This window comes from Caloenas nicobarica, chromosome 13, assembly GCF_036013445.1.
Source record: "Caloenas nicobarica isolate bCalNic1 chromosome 13, bCalNic1.hap1, whole genome shotgun sequence".
Lineage (NCBI taxonomy): Eukaryota > Metazoa > Chordata > Aves > Columbiformes > Columbidae > Caloenas > Caloenas nicobarica.
Window position 1 is genome coordinate 3,142,555 of NC_088257.1, and position 18,823 is coordinate 3,161,377.

The 18,823-nt window shown below is 40.3% G+C and overlaps 1 protein-coding gene across 2 annotated transcripts in view; it reads left to right on the top strand.

Annotated features, from left to right (window-relative positions):
* The window catches only part of CPEB4 (cytoplasmic polyadenylation element binding protein 4), a 42,700-nt gene that overhangs the window by 12,196 nt on the left and 11,681 nt on the right, over positions 1–18,823 (top strand). For both annotated transcript variants that reach the window (XM_065644304.1, XM_065644305.1), the window contains exons 3-4: positions 337–418; positions 18,143–18,316. In XM_065644304.1, the coding sequence (XP_065500376.1) occupies positions 337–418; positions 18,143–18,316 (256 nt within the window). The remainder of the gene's footprint in view (positions 1–336; positions 419–18,142; positions 18,317–18,823) is intronic.

The window sequence follows — 18,823 nt, forward strand, 5'->3', positions numbered from 1 at the left end:
GAAATACCCATTTTATTATTTCTCCTTGCAATTCTGTCTCCCAGGATCTTTACTTCCTAACTATGAAATTCTTTTTAACAAAGTTTAACTGTATAGCAAGGAATACAAACTAAATACTGAATTGGGGTTCTTAAATGATTGGTTATGATAAACATAGATCAGATTGATATTAAAGAATATTCTAATACTTGTATCTTAGACTGACTTTAGTGGTGTATGTGTTGCTGCTTAATTCTGCTGTAGCCATGTAGAACAAACCTGAAGTTTTTCTTTTTTAGATGGTCTTGTTTAACACCGTGTGTTGCCTAAACTGGCTTTGTTTGCATTTGCTTGCAGGATCGCACACGGACTTTTGACATGCATTCGCTGGAGAACTCACTAATTGACATCATGAGAGCTGAAAATGATTCACTGAAAGGTAAATTTAGAAAGAGACTATTGCCTGCAGTATGTAATTGGGAAGACTGCTTCCTTAGAGTGAGAAAAATCAGTTTTGTTAAGGAAAAGTTCCATTCCATTGTGCACCCAACGCGTGTCAGTCCGCTCGGCCGGCCTCCTTTTTTCAGTTGTCTCCACATGAAGCTGTTGCAACACATGAGCACTTGAGTGTGTGTTGTCTTTACACAAAACAATGGGAAACACAAACATAAGCTGATCTTTTGTGTAAGTTGCCAGCGTTGTTTTTAATAGATACAATGTGTGCAGCCTGTAAAAATGATCAACTTCAGGAATCTTGTGCAGCCCAGCGAGACGTAACTTTTTGCTTAATAGTGTTTTTCTGGTGAAGTCAGAGTTCTTTCTGTCTTGGGGAAGAGTGATGTTTATCCATGTCGTTTTGAGAAGAACACTGAGCATTTCATCGCAATTTTCTTTAGTTCTTTACCTCTCTTTATTTTTTTTTGTTGCTGCCTTGATTTGCAGAATTCTTTGTACCACTGGGAAAGGAAAAGGAGGGGTTGAACTGACTTGCAGTTGGGATTTATTTTTTTTTTTTTCTTTTTGGCAAAGGATAATCTTTCTTTGAAAATACTTCAACTTACAAAGTATTCAAAGCGTTATCTACGTATTTTATCTAAACCTGAATATACAATTAGGAAGTCTAGTTTCTTACTCTTGAGTAATCTATTTCAGTTCGATGGTTACTTGTACAAGTAAAAGTCAAACTCTTACTTATTATCTAAGCATTCAGTTTTGTTACCAGTCATGAGACCACTAGAAAAAACAAACCTGCATTTGTGCTTTCTGAAAGCAAATACAGTTTGCTATCAAAGCTTGTGGTGTTAGTGAAATCTGACTTGTTTTAATAGTGAGTCTTGCACAGAAACTGGTGATCACTTGCATTTCACATCCCCAGTGCTGTGCAGCAATTCAGGGTGATGAGAAACACCAAGAAATACACTTTCCTCTTGAAATCACAAGGAGTCCTTGCTGGAGATAAAAGTAATGCCAAATGAATAAAAAAACCAAAATACATTTCCTCCTGATGTTGTGGGGGCCAGGCTTTTCCTAATGACAGATAGTAATAGCTCATTTGTTTTATCTGCTGTCTGGCAACACCCCATGCCCCCAGCATAGAGCAAACAATATTTACCTTGAAATTTGAATTTAACAAAGTCAGGTTCATATGTGTTTAGCAACTAAACAAAGGTAGTTCTGTATAGTGGTATGATTTTTAGTTTAAATGCTTTGAAAAGATTCTTTGCAATTGAAATATGTTATTGAGTGCTTACCGTGTTTTGAGAATGATGGAATAAGTGTGTCAGCAAAGAACACATACAGTTCTGAGACGCTTTAATTCCTGCTGGAGCTTGACTGTTAATCCCTCTGCAGAGTCATCTGTGGTTTGTCTAAAGTTTTGTGTGCGTTGGATCATACTGATCAGAACGCAGTATTAGCGATCAGGTATTGTTTTGGGAATTATTTCTTAAGTTCTTTATAAATGGTTCTGTTTCATGGCTAGTAGTTGTAAAACTATAAAGAAAAAGCCTCCAAACTGAGATGAAAAATCTAAGTGATCCTACATGAAATACTTTGTTGTGAAGTCTCATTTTCTAAGGATTTCCTCAGCAAAAACGTTGAGTTTCCTTATAGTGAAATATGCAGTACACTGAATTTGACTGCAGCTTATCTGGCACAGCAGACTTAAAACAATAACTTATTTGCTGAAATATATTTAGGAACGGATCTTTATTCCAAGCAGCATCTACTGTGTTGTGGTAATGCTGCAGTGATCGGCTGTAACGGGGGTGGGATTTGTGAGGAGAGGAAATACCTTTAGTTAAACTACTGATACAGCTGGAAAAAAATTGTAACTTCCTGATACAAAGCAGATTTCAAGGCAAGTCTGAAGAAGGGCTTCTGTGATCACAAGTCTTTTGTGATTTTGTTGGGGTTTTTTTTCCATCTGTATCAGTTGGTACATGGTTATTTCTTAACACAGATTCCGTCTCCCGTTTTCACTTCTCTTGCCTCACCTTTATTTAAACCTATTGAAAGCGATCTTTGAAAACCTTGGATCTAGAAATCTTAAAATGTGACAAATTACGGTTGTCAGTTTAAATCTTCCTTGCCATTTCAAACACCTGCAGTTCAACAAGCCGATCCATAAGAAGCTTTTTGTTTTGCATTTTAAACGGGTTAATCAGAGCATACGGTGCTTTTAAACTGAAGTTGGAGACTCAGAAAGGAAAAGCTTCTGGGTCTGAGATTTTAAAAATAGCCTGGGCAAGACACTAATAAAACATACTGCAGAGAGCAATCTCAGAATGGCATGGAAGTAATTTAGATGATCTAATAGGTCTCGCTGCTATCTTGTGAGTCTTTGAGAGGCTTTCATGTTGATTCAGCATGAGTTCAGTACGTAACACCAACACCACCCCCTTTCATATTGTAATAGACCTGGAGAGAAAGAGGTGCTGTGTTAAAATATACCTTCAAAACAGCTTGAAGGGTACGGACGTGATAATAGATATCAGTCACAGTTTGGAAGCTGCTGTCTCTTGGAAATAATTTCTATATTTAAATAGTATGTTCAGAGCAGCAGGTTTTGGATCTGGTCACGAAATTTTAAGTAGGAATTCTTCAAAATGTAACAAAATCCATTCACGGTGTGGACTTCTTGACCGAGGTGATGAGGCTGTGCTGGCCTTGGCATTGTTTAGGACAGTAATAATAATTATGTTCTTGGGTCGTCTTGCTATGTGAAGTAAACAGTGTTTCCTGCTGGAGGTTCAAAGGAGAATCTTAAGTATCATTGATTCAGTACAGTCAATATTACCTTTTAATGCTTTTGACAGGCATTTTGCCTTTTTTTCCCCTCTTTTTAAGGTATATTTTTATCCCTGCTTAAATCTGCTTCCTTTGCTGAGCAGCTGCCATTTCACTATGTTATTTTTATCCAGCCGAGTGTGCTGCATGGCCAGCGCCAGCCTGCAGGAGCCTTTCCCTGCAGATTAATTGCATCGTCTTGACCGTCTATTCGGCCTCCGTGAGCTGAGCCTGGGATCCAGAGCCTGATTTCTGAATCTGGGCCTTCCAGATGACAATTGGAGCATTACTGTAATAGTAGTAGATTGACTAAATATTTCCTTGCTAAGTGACACTGAAATGTCTTTAAATACTTTGTAACGGCAGATTGTTTTATTACCGAAATATCCTGTGGTTCAGTTCAGCATATAAGGTTATTGCCTGGAAATTGTGCAAGGTGAAATGGATTAAAGAAGCAGGGAAGTACATCTGCTTCTAGCACCGCGCAGCGCCCCTGTAAAATTGGGCTGTGAATAGTACGTGGATGAAAGCTGCGAGTGTGAAATAGTCTCTAAAGACTAAACGTGCACAAAAAGGAAGATTTTAGAAGTAGCATGAGGTCGGAGCACGCATACAGACACTACAAGAGAGAGTCGACAGCAGCTCTGAATTATAGAGATAAGAGATAAATCAGAATGATGAGAACTGGCACCGTTTGGGATTTCTCTGAGCAAGCGGATACACTTAACTGTGTTTTTAAAGCAGTCATCAGCCCCTTAATATTGATCTGAAAAACTATTTCAGATATGAAGAAAGTCGGTAAACCTTATAGTTATTTGATGAAAGGGATCAAAATAGTTTTGACAGCATTTTATGAATGTCAGATTAGAAACTGAACTAGTTGTTTGTTTTCTAGCTGTATGGATTACGCAACATGATCACATTAATTGGGTAGAATGGGCAATTTGTATTTTAATGCATCCAATTTAGGATGAAATGCACAAATCTTTTGCTTCTACTGCACCAGGCTGTAGACAATTTGTGTAGACAGTTATGGTTTGCTGTAATTATCTTGGGAAACCGTTGATCAATTCCTGTGTTGAATGTTTCCTACTCAGGATCTTCCCGAGTTTTACCTCCTTTGCAGCAACCAGGAATGGCTCATGGGATTTGCAGGCTTGAGGGCATATTAATTAAGAGGAAAATCAACTGTTTTATTATCTCAAAACACTGCCAAACTGGGTTTAATAGCAATAAAATGCAACCCGTGCTGATGGAGCTGTGATGGGGGAAACAGTCTGAATTTTATTAGAAATCAGTAGCTCCCAATGCTGTGCTATCCACTATTTTGGTGGGTTAAAGCGTTGTAAGTGCTAGTCAGAAGTACGGGTGTGCTTTCTTTGCAAATGCAGCTAATATTCAATATTTTGTGGTGATATCCAGTATTTTAATTTTTTTAGCGTTTTGGTATGCTTTTTTCCTCAGTTCCTCTCCTGGCAATTGAAGTGTTTGTTGGTTTATCTCTACCTTTCCAATATTTGGGGGTTACCAAAGCCTTTGTTTAGAAACAGTCCATCTAGTAAGAAAATAAAACCACCCGGGCAACAGGAACAGAAATCTGCCATTAATAAATATTGACATCAGACCACAGATTGGATTCCACCCTTACATAGCAGTAATCACAACCATACATAATGCCTGATTTTACATTCATTGGCTGTTATCTAATCAACTTCCAGCTTTCTCATTTAAATTGACATTTGGTTCTGTGCCTTGAACTAAATGCTTCTTCGCAAGAGATGCTTAATTTGATGAGGCTCACAAAGGCAAAACTTGATTTGGAGGAGGAAAAATCATGCCGCAAGCTTGCAAAAGCATGAGGACTCGAACACAGACGATACGTGGCGAGAAATCAACTAAAAAGCGACTTTCGCGGTGAGGAGACGCGTTTCCTTGAGGCTCCCGAGCCACAGCCTCACCTGGCACTACCAAATACTCCCAAGTGGGGGTGAGCGCCTCTTCAGTTTCACACAGCGGGGGGAGAGAATTTTTTTTTTATTTTATTTTATTTTTTTTTTTTACATTTGCAGCCCACTGAAACATGGATTACCTCCCCCCCCCCCCCCCCCCAGTTTAAAAGCCAAGCCCCCTTTGCAGGGGTTTAGAGGGGCCCCTCAGAAAAGCGTGAGGGTAGAACCTGCTCCTCCCCGCAGTGCTGCCTGCGTGGACTCTCCCGAGCGCCGCCGCTGGGCCCGTCCGGCCGCGGTGGAGCCGCCGGTCCCGCAGCGCCGGAGCCTCCGCAGCGCCGGAGCCTCCGCACCCCGCGCCGACACATGAACATTCCCCACCGCAAGGTATCTCCGTTGTGCCGGCGGGGCCGCTGCTGCCAGGGCCGTGCTCGGCGATAGGCGGCCGCACGCCTTGTTGCTTCGTCATCGCCTCCTTTTGCCTTGGCGGTGTTTTCGAGCTGGGGCGAGTTGACAAGAGTCGTGTTGCGGGGTGGGAGCGGGGAGAGGGAAATCGCCGCAGGGAGGCAGGTTCTGGGAGCTTCGTTTGGATCGGGCTCTTCTCCCAGCTCCCGTTTAAAGGTCAGGGTTTGTCTTGTGCTTCCTGAAGGCTGCGTGCTCTGCTGGGTTTGTGTAATACCGGTATTAGCCAACAATGGAGACTTGGAACATGGCTGGATTCTTAAAGCCACAGGCGGGTCCTCTCTGCGCACCCCCCCCCTGTAATTCAGGCTTTTAATTCCTCACCTACAAACCCCCCAGGCCCAGCAGCCGTGCGAGTGCACCGGGTGGGGATTAATTCTGGAGCAAGAGAAAGAACACGGGCGTATCCAGGAGATTTTGCATAGTTAAAGTCTTGAAACTAGACTGGTTGCTAAGTTATCAAGTGGTTGCCTGGTTTTGCGTTGCTGTATGCTGTAAGAAAATGGGGTCCATTTGAAAAAGGTTTTTAATTTATTGTAATAGTCTGGAATTGGCAGGATTTAGGTGGGTGTAAATGAAACGAGACTTTGCCTGTTCTTTGGAAGTCTGGACTGACACACAGGTTGCCCTGAGTGTCGCGTAGGTGAAGACTTTTGAGACTTTTTCCTGATTATTCCTTGGCTTTGACACCTTATTTTTCTGTTATCAACTGTGAAAAGCCAAGACCCATTTATACTATCTCAGAAAACATTGTGCATTACCTAATAAATAATTTAAACCATTTGTATCCATGTACACTGATGCATATGATTTAAAAAATCAGTAGTTAAGTAGCTGGTCTTCATTTAACTATTTGCTGCAAAATCCCTTATTACATTGAAAACCGCAAAAATCCCAGGACAGGGATGCGACATTTAAGACTATATAACAAACATTTTTGCAATCATCTGGAATAATTTTGTCAATTTTAGCATGATCCAAATTATGTACTGAAATGTAGCAGTTTAGTGTTTGTTTTCAATGATGGAAAACGTCAGTTGGGAGAGGTGAATTACTGTTGATGTTAAATTAATTCCCATGGATTTATCGATTATTCTTAATTTCAAGGGTGTGAGAAGTAGCCTGTACGTTATGGTGCTGCTCACAGTTTGGGAAAATTTTCAAAACGTTGACATTTATTTGCCTTTGGAACTGCATTCAAAACTTGAATTTGACTTCTGTTAGGTATACATCATGTCGAATATAGTGCTGGAAGAAAATAAGGAAACATACTGTTTGTTACCTATGCTGGAATTACTGAGTAGTTTAAATTTTGTGATAATACCTGTGTTTTTATAGAAGTACAAGTCTTGATGATGCCGATGTCAAACAACTAGATGTTTATACTTCTCTACTGCAGGGTATTAATTCAGCTGAGGAAGAGCAACACCTTGATTTATGCTGTCTGTCTAAAACGGAGCCACTGAGCAATAAGCTGGAGGGTATTAATGGAACCACCCTTTGAGGCCAGGAAATTCCTTCCCCTGCCACCACAGAGCAGTACAAATATCCCAGGGTTTTCTGATCCTGGTCCAGCTTTGAAATCAGTGTTAGGATTCCTGTTAACTTCATGGGGATATGAGACCAATGGTTTTTTTTGTCCAGTCTTGAAACATTTCTCCCAGGCCCCTTGCCATGCTGTCCCAGCTCCAGAGTCTGCATGGAAAATTCAATGCCTTTCATAGTCCTTAGACAAGATATTTCCTAGGAATGTATGTGCTGCAAATGATAGGACAGAGATTTTTAAAACACACCATTGAGTTACTGCTAAAAATTTTAATGCCTAAGTCAGAGACTTGATCTTGAGAAGCCTCTGTGCCAACAAAATTTTGCTGAATTCCGTGACAGCAGCCTTGGAATCTGCTTAAACCTTTCTAAGGTTCTCTTGCTTTCTTTGTTAAATTAGTTCCATCCCTTTTTTTAAAAAATATGTTTACTCTTCTGCCTTGTTCAACATCACTGTCCACCGTGTGTGTATGTGTGTTGTTTTTTTTCTCTGAATTCTCGCTTAGATAATCTCTGACCATTCTGGATGATCTTCAAAGCAGCCTTTAATGTGGAGCTGTATTATTCCGTGAGTCGTGTCTGTTCCTTGTTTTAGAAGGGAAGAGCTCAGCCACCTCCCCTCCCAGGCTGCCCAAACTACCTGTCTTTGTCTTTTTGCCGACTTTGTTCACTTTTTGCCTAGATGTTGAATTGTTAGTTCTTTGAGTCTTTCGTTAGCCACATTTTGCATGTTCTCTACCATCCCGTTTATCAGGCTAGAAGTGGCATGAAAGGAGTGGAAAGAAAAGCCTCAAGTGCTTTTCTTAAACCTGGCGATAAAGAAGAAATGGGAGGTATAATGAGAATGGGGCTGTGTTTTGAAAAAAGATGAAGAGCTGAGGGCTGAGGTGTAAGTGGAAATGGGAACAGGCTGCTCGGAAAGTTGGACAGAAACACTTTACAGTAGCGGGTGGTCTGCGCATGTACCCATGAGTGACTGTGCAGCAGCCCGAAATCTGATTTTTTGCACCAATTACTTAAGATATCTACTTACTTTAATTCAGCATTAGGTAGAATGTTGAGAATGATCGATGAGGCAAATCTGAAAATATATCTTTCAGTAGATTTTTCCGAACTTGGATTAATGTCCGTTGGAGTGCAGATGAGTTAGCTGTGATGCTAGTTGTGTTTGGGGCGCTTTTATTGCTTGATTTGGTTGTTTTTTTTCCACTCTGATGTTGATAGTTGGAGTTTGGGATGAGTGGAACAGTCATTTTGTCTCTAGATATGTGAATGTCAAGTGTCTTTAGGGGTGCAGGGAGTGCTGCTCTTCCAGCTTTATTAAGAAAGCCAATTAACAAGAGTCCCAGCTCAGCAGTCAGGTTGGAGAGGTATGAGAACAGCATAAATTTTGTGTATGGAATGTAGGTATACTTGTGATAGAGAAAATGTATTATAAATTGCTTTATATTTTCATTAATAAATTCCTAGTCGCGCATAGTAACGTTACATACAAATCCGCATATTGTCATTAGTGCCCAAATGGTGAGGGCGATGGGGACAGCTTTCTGAAGGCATTCTAAAGAACGGCTTGGTTGTTCACGTGTCATTTTAAGTTGTTATAATAAATAGCGCTGGCATCTGGTCCTGTATACGACTTTGAATCTAAGCAGAGAAAATGAAGTGCTCATTCTTTCCAAATACAGTGTTGTGTTTCTCTTCCCATTTGCATTGGTTGTGGGAAAGTGTATGATGCAGTTTTTTCACACGTATTACTGGAAAAATTAGCGTCTTATCTGTGCTGGTTCCTGTAAAAATGAAAAATGGGGAGATGTGATACTGCAGCGACTTCTGATGTTGACGTGCTCGTGTTACAATTTCCTTATTGTTTGGGAGTGAAGTCGGAGGATGCTTAAAAAAGAAACAAAGGCCTCACGTTGTGTTCCAGGCTGTCATGTGATTATTCCTTCCACAGACAAAAATAAGTCGCTTTGAACCTATTATTGTACTTAAGGAACTCCGGGTTTAAATCTTGCAGCGTGTAAATGCAGCTCTTGGAAGCCCCACGCAGGAGTTGCAGTTCAGGTGATTCTGGGAATGGGAGGTTTCTAAGATCTTGCACCTATTCCATAAGTTGCTCAATGAATTCTAGAATAGGTTCAATAAATCGTTCTTCCCGCTTACAAAATAAATTACCTCTAGCAAGTTTTAGCACAGGACATCCCATTCTTTCCTCATGTTAGGAAGTGCATCCTTAGCATGTATTTTGGAATTTACTGAAGTTGGCACATTTGAAGTAGTTCTGTGGCTGAGACCCTGATTTGCTCTTTTTTTGGCAAAGCTGTGTAATGATTTTCCTTGTCCCAGTTGGAAATTCTGCCTTTCATTTTTTCTTTTTCAAGTGAATACAGTAGAAATTTTTAAGTGTTCAGAAGATAAATGCTGCCAATTCTTCCATATCATAAACTGGAAGATGTATTGCGGGAAAAGACATGATGATTTTATAACTTCTTGTCTGTTCTCCAGAAGTCACACATGGATAGAAAATGAAGCGCAGTGCCACCAGGAGTGGGGTGGCTGCTTTTCTGCAATAAACCTATAATTCCACGCAGAGTTGTGCTCCATCCTTTGCTGCTTTTGGTTTCTTATCTCTGACCCTGGAGGAGAGGGCAGGGTTGTATTCAAATACATACGATATTTAAGAGTTCCACTCAAATTGGTTTGCTGTAAGCCACTGTAACATAATTCAAATTATGGAAAAAAATACTGATACCTTGTAGACAAAGCTGTAGCTCTGTTTAGGATTTAAAGCAGGTTTGTTTAGGAGAAGATTTCTCTGTGTTCTTCTATTTGATAGTGAAGGAGACTTTGAAGTTTGCTTTGAAGCTTCTGTATTTTTGAGACTGGGTTTGGTTTGTCACCTTTCAGGACTATTTTCACCGTTTCTCAGTTTCTCTCTCCTGTCCCCCAGTTATTTAATGTATAAAGTTGTCAACAATCACACGATCAACAGGTTATTTTGCTGATATCTGCTTTGTGCCACACAGCCAGGTTCTGCCTTTTTACCATGTCAACCCAATTAATTCAACATAATCACAGGTGAACCAGTGTTACCATCAGAACAGCCAGGGCTGAAAGGCTTTTATAGGTGGATTCTCTTGAGGGTTTTAGAAGAAAAGAAATGGGTTTGTTTTCTGGATGTCAGTTGTGTTTTGTGATATTGACCTGGAATTTAAAATGAAAGATTCTGGTCAGACCTGGACTCAGATGCTACAGAAAACCAGAAACTACTTCTTGTTAGTGTTCTCGACAGCAGGAATGGGTAAATACTTGTCTTCAGGCATCCGGCTTTGCTTGAAGTAAAGCATAATACTTGTGTCTATAATAGTACTCTTGTTTTTCAGCAGTTGTTTGGACATTTGGGACATAAAATAGAGCTATATTTCTCATCGTGTGCCTTATTTGTTTATTTATTTTTTAATTACAGTGTGTTTCTTTAAAAATAAGAGGAAAAGCAGGTTTTGGCATCTCTGCTGCTTAATTTTGCAGAATCAGTACTTCCAAAGGTGTTAATCTCTGATTTTACTGTGCAGCCAAATGTAGTCTGCTTTTCTGCTTTCATGCTGACTTTGGCATTGCTAAAAGTGCGACAAATCTGCATTCTCCAGATGTATATATAGAGGTGTTTAATTTATGTAGGGTTGTCTTAGATTAAGAAAATACTTTTCGAATGGTTTTCGTTCTTTGAACTTCAGCAGTGTTTGAAATCCACATAACAGCGAATCTCTCATATCCCTTTTCAGTAGCTTGTTTTCGACAAAAAAAAATTAAAACAGGGATCTCATTTGCCAATATCATAAAGATGCAGAGTTCTGACACGGAATAAGATCGCCGTCGGTGTAGATTTGTTAAAATTCTGATTAGTTTATTCTATATTGATGGAATTTGTCCCGGATCAGGTGTTGGCTGTTCCGCAGGCAACACGTCATGTGCTTGGGATCATTCGACAGAAATGTGATTATCTGCTTGAACTGGGCAAAATTTTTGCACGCATGCACATGGAACTGTAGCCTAATCCTTTTGTCCTTAATATTTTAGAATTAAAATCAAGGAATGCATAAAAAGCAGTACTTTTTTTGCCTGCCGTGCAACAGTTTATATCACCGTCTGCTTTCCTATTGAAAATGTCTCTTTTTGAGAAGGAAGAAATTTTTTTAAATAGGAAGAAATACTTTGTGTATAGATACATGTAGGAAGATACTATTTTTATGTTCTAATTTGAGAAAGTATATATACCTCTCTGAAAGTGCCTGCCTTGGCCTCTGAATTGCTCTTTCGTATACAGAGATAATTTAACCCAAGGTAGGTTAAATATGGGCGTTCTTTATAATTCTCGTTTTCCTGCTTTTGGTTGGGTTAAGGATATGATTAGATTAGTGAAATTGAGCTCGAGATGACCTTGCAGAACTATTCTTGTGAGATGCCCTGTTACCTGTGCTAGAAATACATGGTCCCTGCATTGCATATGAAACGTATCGTGACATATGAAGCGCTGATAAAATCTCACTCTGGAGTTATAATCAACCCTACCTGCCCACAGGCAGTAGTTGGGGAAAAAGGTAATAAAATCCTGTAGTTCATATTCTAATGGCCTTGTGCACAGCATTGTCAGTCTTGCTACAATTACAAAGTATAGTTTAGTGTGGAATAAGTTAGAAGTAAGGCTTTGCTGTTGGAATGGCAAAACCAGATTGTACTTCAATTATTTTGCTGTGATTCAGAAATAAAGCTCAGGAGGGCATAAATATTTTCTATACTAGAGCCAAGGATATCTAGCTCATGTTTAGAAATAATCCCGTGAAACTTCGATACTTCTCTTTCACTAAAAGTTAAGTCCTAAGTGAGACCAGCACCAAATTACCTCCTGTCTTCTGTTTAGGGGGAGAAAATGACTCTGAGAGTAAACAGTTTTAGTCAAAACTTTAACCTCTATGTTTGATGTTTGTGTATTGATTGTATTTGCTTTCTAACGTAAGAAACTGGCCACTGTGATCGTCTACCGGTACAATTTTTTAAAATACTATGGAGAGGTTTCAATATAGTGTTAGAGAAAACCTTATTATCCCCCCTTTAAAAAGGTCTGGACTCTTACATTTTCTCCCTTTATATAATATTTAACAAATAGCTGAGGATGGTTGCTTTCCCTTTTGCTTTCATCTGTGAGAGCTGGAGCCTTTTTCCCTTTAGCGGTTCCCTTGGTTCTAACGCACGTTCTCGTTTATCACTTTTTCTCCCTGCGAATCAGCAGTTAAAATCATTCCCTCACTCATGAAAGCTTATGAAATGGGGATCGCTTCAGCAAAACCTTGTTCAGCTGGAATATTTTTCTTAGAGCCTGTAGGATTGGTCTGGAATATGAAGGGGAACGTGCAAATGGCCCCAAGTTTCTGAGCTTTCCTGGAGCTGGGAAGGGTGCGACTGGGTCAGGTTATGTAAAAAGTCAGCAGGAATATCAGTCCCTTTTATATTTCAAAAAATATTTTGCTGGTAAGTTTAGCGATTGATGTGCATAGAAACCTGAAATTCCTTGGAACTCACTAATGAACTGGTCTGGTTTGATCTTTGAAATGACCGTATCAATGACAAACAGAAAAGATTAGAGTGTGTGACCAAATTGGCCTCTGTGCCGAGGTAAAGAACAGAATCCTGCCTTGAGGAGCTCTTGGATTAAAGATACAAACGAGGTACAGAACTGGACAGGTATCGCATCAACCTGGACTTAACTGCCTTAAAACAACTATAGCAAGGTAGCGAGAATGAAGGTACAACCGTAATTTAACTCGGAGCGTACAGTTGCTCTGTCTATTCCAGGGTTTTATGATGTTTCTATTAATAATAACTATGAACGCCTGTATAAATCTCTTAGCTGTAATGTGGCCCTAGAAAGCTGGGGTGACGTTCACAGGAGATCTGGATCCTCTTGCTCATTGGTCCCTTCGCTTTAAACAGTCTCCTCCTGAGCTGCCCTTATTTTGTGTAAATCAGTGGCACAAAATACACCTGAAATTGGGACCATCCTGCAGATGGGAAGGTGGCACAAACCATGAAATAGCACCAGGTGCTCAGCCCAGGCACTGTTTGCAGGACAAGCTTGGGGGAAGTTTGAGGTTTAAGTGATTTAGGACTCCCGCCTACATTTTTCATGCAGCTTCAGCAGAATGTCATTGGGAACTGGCTGCTTTATACGGAATAGCACGTGCGATTATACACAACTTTCTAACACTCTTTTTGGTGCTTCCTATAGAGAGAAGAAAGTTCAACAAGTTTAATTGGTGGTACATTAGACGCAAATGTTGTGATTGTTAAAAAAAAAAAAAAAAGAGAGGGAGATGGCCAGGAGCCCATTAAGTGTCTCAAGTAAAGTGAAGACATGAAAATTGGAGTGGGTTGCTTATTCATTAAGTTCCTTAAAATGAAAGACAGTAACAGCAGCAGATTTTTGCCAAAAAATCACTGGCTTTCTATATGGCTTGATCGCTTATATAGAAAGGAGTGTTGCAAGGGGGGCTGAGGTGACAAAATCATTGAAGCAGCTGCTAATAGCACTTTAAATTTCAGACTGATTTTATATTAAAAAAAAAAAATCTCTGCCAAGGTTATTAATAAACAGTTTAACCAGTTGCATAAACTCTTTGGGTTTTTTTAGATTTTGTAACACAGTTCTTGCTCAAATATCTTGTGAGGTTCGTAAATCTGGCCTAGGCGCTTTATGCAGTTATGTTGAAGAAGTGAGGGAAGGAAAAACAGGTTTCAGGGATCCCATACTGTCATCCTCTCGTTTCTCAGCAGGAGACGGGCAAGGCTCCCAATCTTCAGAATTAAATATTTTCCTCTGGTTGTGAACAGTGACCTTCAGGCTTCATTTCTGTTTGCAGCTTAGCGAGGGTGCTCCCGGAGCAAAGGTTTCACGTGAAATTGTGCAAGGCAGGGCCAGAATTGGTCAATCCCGGCTCGCCGTGTTCCTGCCCTGCCAAAGGAACATTCCTGAGCTGCAGTGGTGGGTTTGACGTTGTGTGAAATCAACGGCGTGTGATGAGCTCCAGATTCAACAAGCGGGGAAAGTTTGTGTCCGTGTTGAATGGGGGTAGTTTATAAACTGTGGCTTCTGAGAAATATTTTGAAATGTCAAATGTTGGTATTTTGTGGGTTGGATGAGGCAAATGCAGAAGATAAGTAAATTAAGAAGAAGGAGGGAAAAAAAATCTTAGTATTTGGTTCTCTAAACCTCTTCTGTAGTATTTGGCACTGGAAATGCTTCCCAGCTGGTGGCTGAGCTTTTTTTTTGTTGTTTTCTGTGCTGGTAACAGAGAAAAATCCTCTTGCCTTGGGTGACACAGGTGGCAAAGCAGCGCAGGGGCTGCCGGCCCCGATTGTCACCGGTCGCACTGGGAATCGGGTCTGCGCTGGCGCTTTGCTGCCAACAACGGGCGGACCGAGGGAGGGAGTTTGGTGGTTTTCTGAGTAATTTGGAAACCACAAGCAGGGTTTTCATGGCTTTATAGGCAGAGCTGGTTTGGAAAGCGCTCTGCGTATTTTCCAAAACGTGCAAAGGCTTCTGAGCTTTGTCAGAAATGCTGTCGGGTTGCTTGTTGCTTTCAGTGAAAGGTGAGTTCCTTAAAACTTTCTACTTGAGGACTGTGTGAGCATCTTGGATTTCTAAATTCAAAATGACATTGGAAAAATGAGAACTTGTCCCTCAACCTTGAAGTTTCTCCCACAAAGCCAGTACCTGTGTGAGTGCTCGAGAGTCTGAAGACCAGAGCTTTGTTATTTTGTGTGCTCGGTGTTCATTGTGAGTACGTCTATCAGCAAAACATCAGGGAACTAGAATGATCTCAGAGGTGTTAAATAAGCAAGAAGGAAATTGAATTGGTATGATTTTTATTTTGAGAGAGGAAACGACTCCTGTTGTGGTTTACAGATATTTAAATGCTTAAACTAATTGTCAGCCTCAATTTTGAATGAGGAAGCAAAACGCATGATGTGCTCAGAGTTTCTCGTAGTACTTGCCAGGAGAAACCAAGTTTTGCAAACAGTTGGCCTGCTTTCAGACATGGGTTTTAACAAGATTAAAAGAGAAGGAATGTGTGTGTTGGATTAGAAAGTTTGGCCGTGTTCTGACAATGGGTCCTGGAAGCCAGCACAGAAGAATGTTGTATTTTTTAGCGGTAGAATTGATTTGTTTTGGAAGGCAAAAAGTGGGAAGCAGCGGGTAGCTGTTGAATAATGACAGCGAAGGGTGCGAAGTTAGTGTGACCCAATCTGTAGTGATGTCCACGCACCACAGGAGCACTCAAAGGCGCTTGGAGCGGCCCAGATGTTTTCTCCTCGGCTTGAAGTTTTGCAGCTGGTTCTTGGCCAGTAATAACTGAGCCAAGGGTTTGGTGGGCTGTGCAAAGCTTTTACAGCAACATCGTTTCAAACCAGAAAGGAACATTTTCCTGGTGTTAGGGCTTTTCCTGCAGCTCAGGTGGAGATGGGAGGCGAGGTGGAGAGCACGGGGCGTTGCAGAACATTTCGAGATACCCGAGAAAAGACCCATCTACTGACAGGTGTATGCCCCGCGGAGGGTTGAGGAATAGATTTGAAAAGAAACGTGCAAATTAGGAACTAAAATTGTTTTCAGAAAGTCTCTTTGAGCATACATCTATACTTTGTCGGCCTCGTATCGATGTGTTTTATCAGTAAGTAATGGAGATGGTGCAAGGAAAGCGTGGTGTTGTGGGCGGGGGGCGCAGCTTGCGAACACCATTTTAAATGACCTGGAGTATGAAAAAGCTTGAGAATCACTGAGTTAGTATAAAGGTGATAAAATAAGGTCTTTTGGTCCTTATAACAATGATTGAAAGGCTCTTTTCTTTCTCATTTAACATGCAGCAAGGACATATGGGAGAAGGCGAGGTAACGATATTCCTCTTTAATTTTCTAATGTTGACAATGTCTCGTGGGAGAAATAACATCAAGTTGTTACTAGAGGGCAAACTCCAAAATTTAAGATTATAAAGCATCAGTTTCGCATCAGTTTCCATAGTCTGCATGCCATAAATAAACATTTTATCTGAATTAGGGAGCACTCCACAGTCGTATTAGAGAGGCTGAAATGATCCCAGTCCTCCCAGCGGACACCAGCGATCTGATTCATTGCACTGCAGGGCGACGTTGCTGTGTGTATGTTCTGAATGCCAATGCTGGAGAAGTCGATTTTGGTTCTTTTGGGCGCTCATGGTTTCCTTGCTGCAGCATAGACTGTAGTGAATATACCCCAGGTGAAAGAACCAGATCCTGCAAGCGCGTACGTTGAATTACCGACCAGCAGCGGCGATGCTGATGAACCTGAAAAGGTTGTTTCGGTGGGAGATTTGCTCCCTCCCGACACTACCTGCAGGATTGGGGCTTCAGAGAGGAAACAACCGACATGTGCATCAGTTCATTAGGGGGAAACAAAATAATTTTGAAGTCTATGTTAGCAATATTTTTCATAGTAGGAACCAGATTTTCCTCACTCCAGAAATAGGCCCAATTACAGTTGACTTTTATTTTCGTTAATGGTGTACAAAGATTCTTGACATTTCAAATAAAGCAAGCTGACCGAGCCTTCCATTTTTTATCTGTCTAAATTCTATAGACTGTGGATTTCATTGTATTTTTTTTTCTTTCATCGTGTTATCTGTTTGCATGGAAAATGTCTGGATATTGGAACTGGTCAAATTTTATGTTTTCAAGATATTTTCTTTTTCTAAAATCAATTTATTGCAAAGGAAGGAAGCAAGAGCAGGATAAATTAACCAATACATTATTGTGGTAGATGGTAATGAATTCTGAAAAAGCAGACGTAGTATATCACATTGTAGGCAAAAGGAAATGTATCTTAAAACTCATAGCTCACCTCCTTTATTTGCTTACTTTCCCTATATCTATTTAGTCCTAAAAATGCTCCTTAAATGGTTACAAGTCTGTTCCATTTGTCATCTAGAGATCGAACGCTGTAACTAAAGGGTGAATTCATGGAAGAGATCAGCTTGCGTGCTCTGTTTATGACACTATGCAGTAGCATTTATAAATCAAATAGTCTTATTTGAAAATAAGAAATATTATTAAGGAAATCTGTGATAAAGGCTTATCACAGAAGAATATTGGGCTGTGAGGGGACGCATGCTTGTAACATTTTCTCTTAGAGTAGTTCATTAATGAAACTTTGTCGTAACATCTCTGGGAATGACACAGTAATGCCGAGTTTTCAGTCTTCATTTGCAGTAAATTACAGTGGGTCTTCCTGGGGATTTTTTTGAGGTTATTTTTGTTATTTACACATAGGCGTTTTATGATATGTTTTGGTATCAGGTAACTTCAAGGTGAAATATATTTAGCTGGTAGAATTCTTGTTTTCCCACCTGTGCTGTGAAATTGTATCTGCTCATTGTAAGAAGCTGTTCACTGGAAAATGATAAATACGGCTTTGGTTTTACTGATGTCTGCTATTGGGAAAGTTTCAGGAAAAAAATTGCTTATATTCTCTTCTGTTTTTACCCTTTGTTAAAATAAATCTAATTGGAAACATGAAATATTATGGAAAATGGCCAGCTTGAGCATCCATTAGAAATACTGTTCTGTTTCAAATCTTCATTAGTTGTAGCGCAGTTAGAAGGAGGTAACAACCTTTCCTCTGAGGTGATGCATTGGAGTTACTGAATGATACTGAGAACTATAAGGGTCAGGAAATTGAGACCGTAACCGCTCATTAAAAGGGAAGATTGCAAACAGTTCTACCGCTAATGAGCAACTAGTGCATTTTTAAAAAAAATATTTAAACAGTGTGTGCTTTGTTCTGTTAGTATGTGTGGTTTTTTTCTTCTTTTTCTTTCTTTTTTTAACCCCTCCTTCAGGTCAGTCCTCGCTGTTTCCGATGGAAGACGGGTTCCTGGACGATGGACGTGGGGATCAGACTCTTCACAGTGGTTTGGGATCCCCTCACTGCTTCTCCCACCAGAACGGAGAGCGAGTGGAACGGTATTCCCGCAAAGTCTTTGTGGGCGGCCTGCCCCCAGATATTGATGAAGGTACACATGGGAAATGTGGTCCGGAAAAGCTTCTGGCTTAATGACAAAACTGTGGGGTGAAACTTTTCGCCTGTTGGCTAATGAATGATTGTTTTCCGGACTCTGCGGAAAGGCTTTGATATGTAAATATGTATTGTGAGAGAATTCAAAGTAGTTTAGGCTATAGCGTTGCTCTGCCATTGAAGAACAAAATCATATGTTACTACCCATTTAACTGACTTTTACAGTATAAAAATTATAAAAAAGGGGTAGTGGCGCAACAATAAAGAAGTAAATATCACCTGGTAAAATTCATAAATACGTTGCAATCATAGACACCAGAAGCCCTTAGCAGGAAAAGGATTGCTGGTAGTTTTATACTATAGCATAGCAAGTCATAGCTCTTTATTTGGATGCTTATGTGTAGTCCTCATCTGCTGTTTTGAGCAATGATCATGTCCTGTGGTGGCTTCTAATGTGAGTGGTGAGGACTCAGGATTGAATCTGTGCAGAGGCAGTTGTGTACAG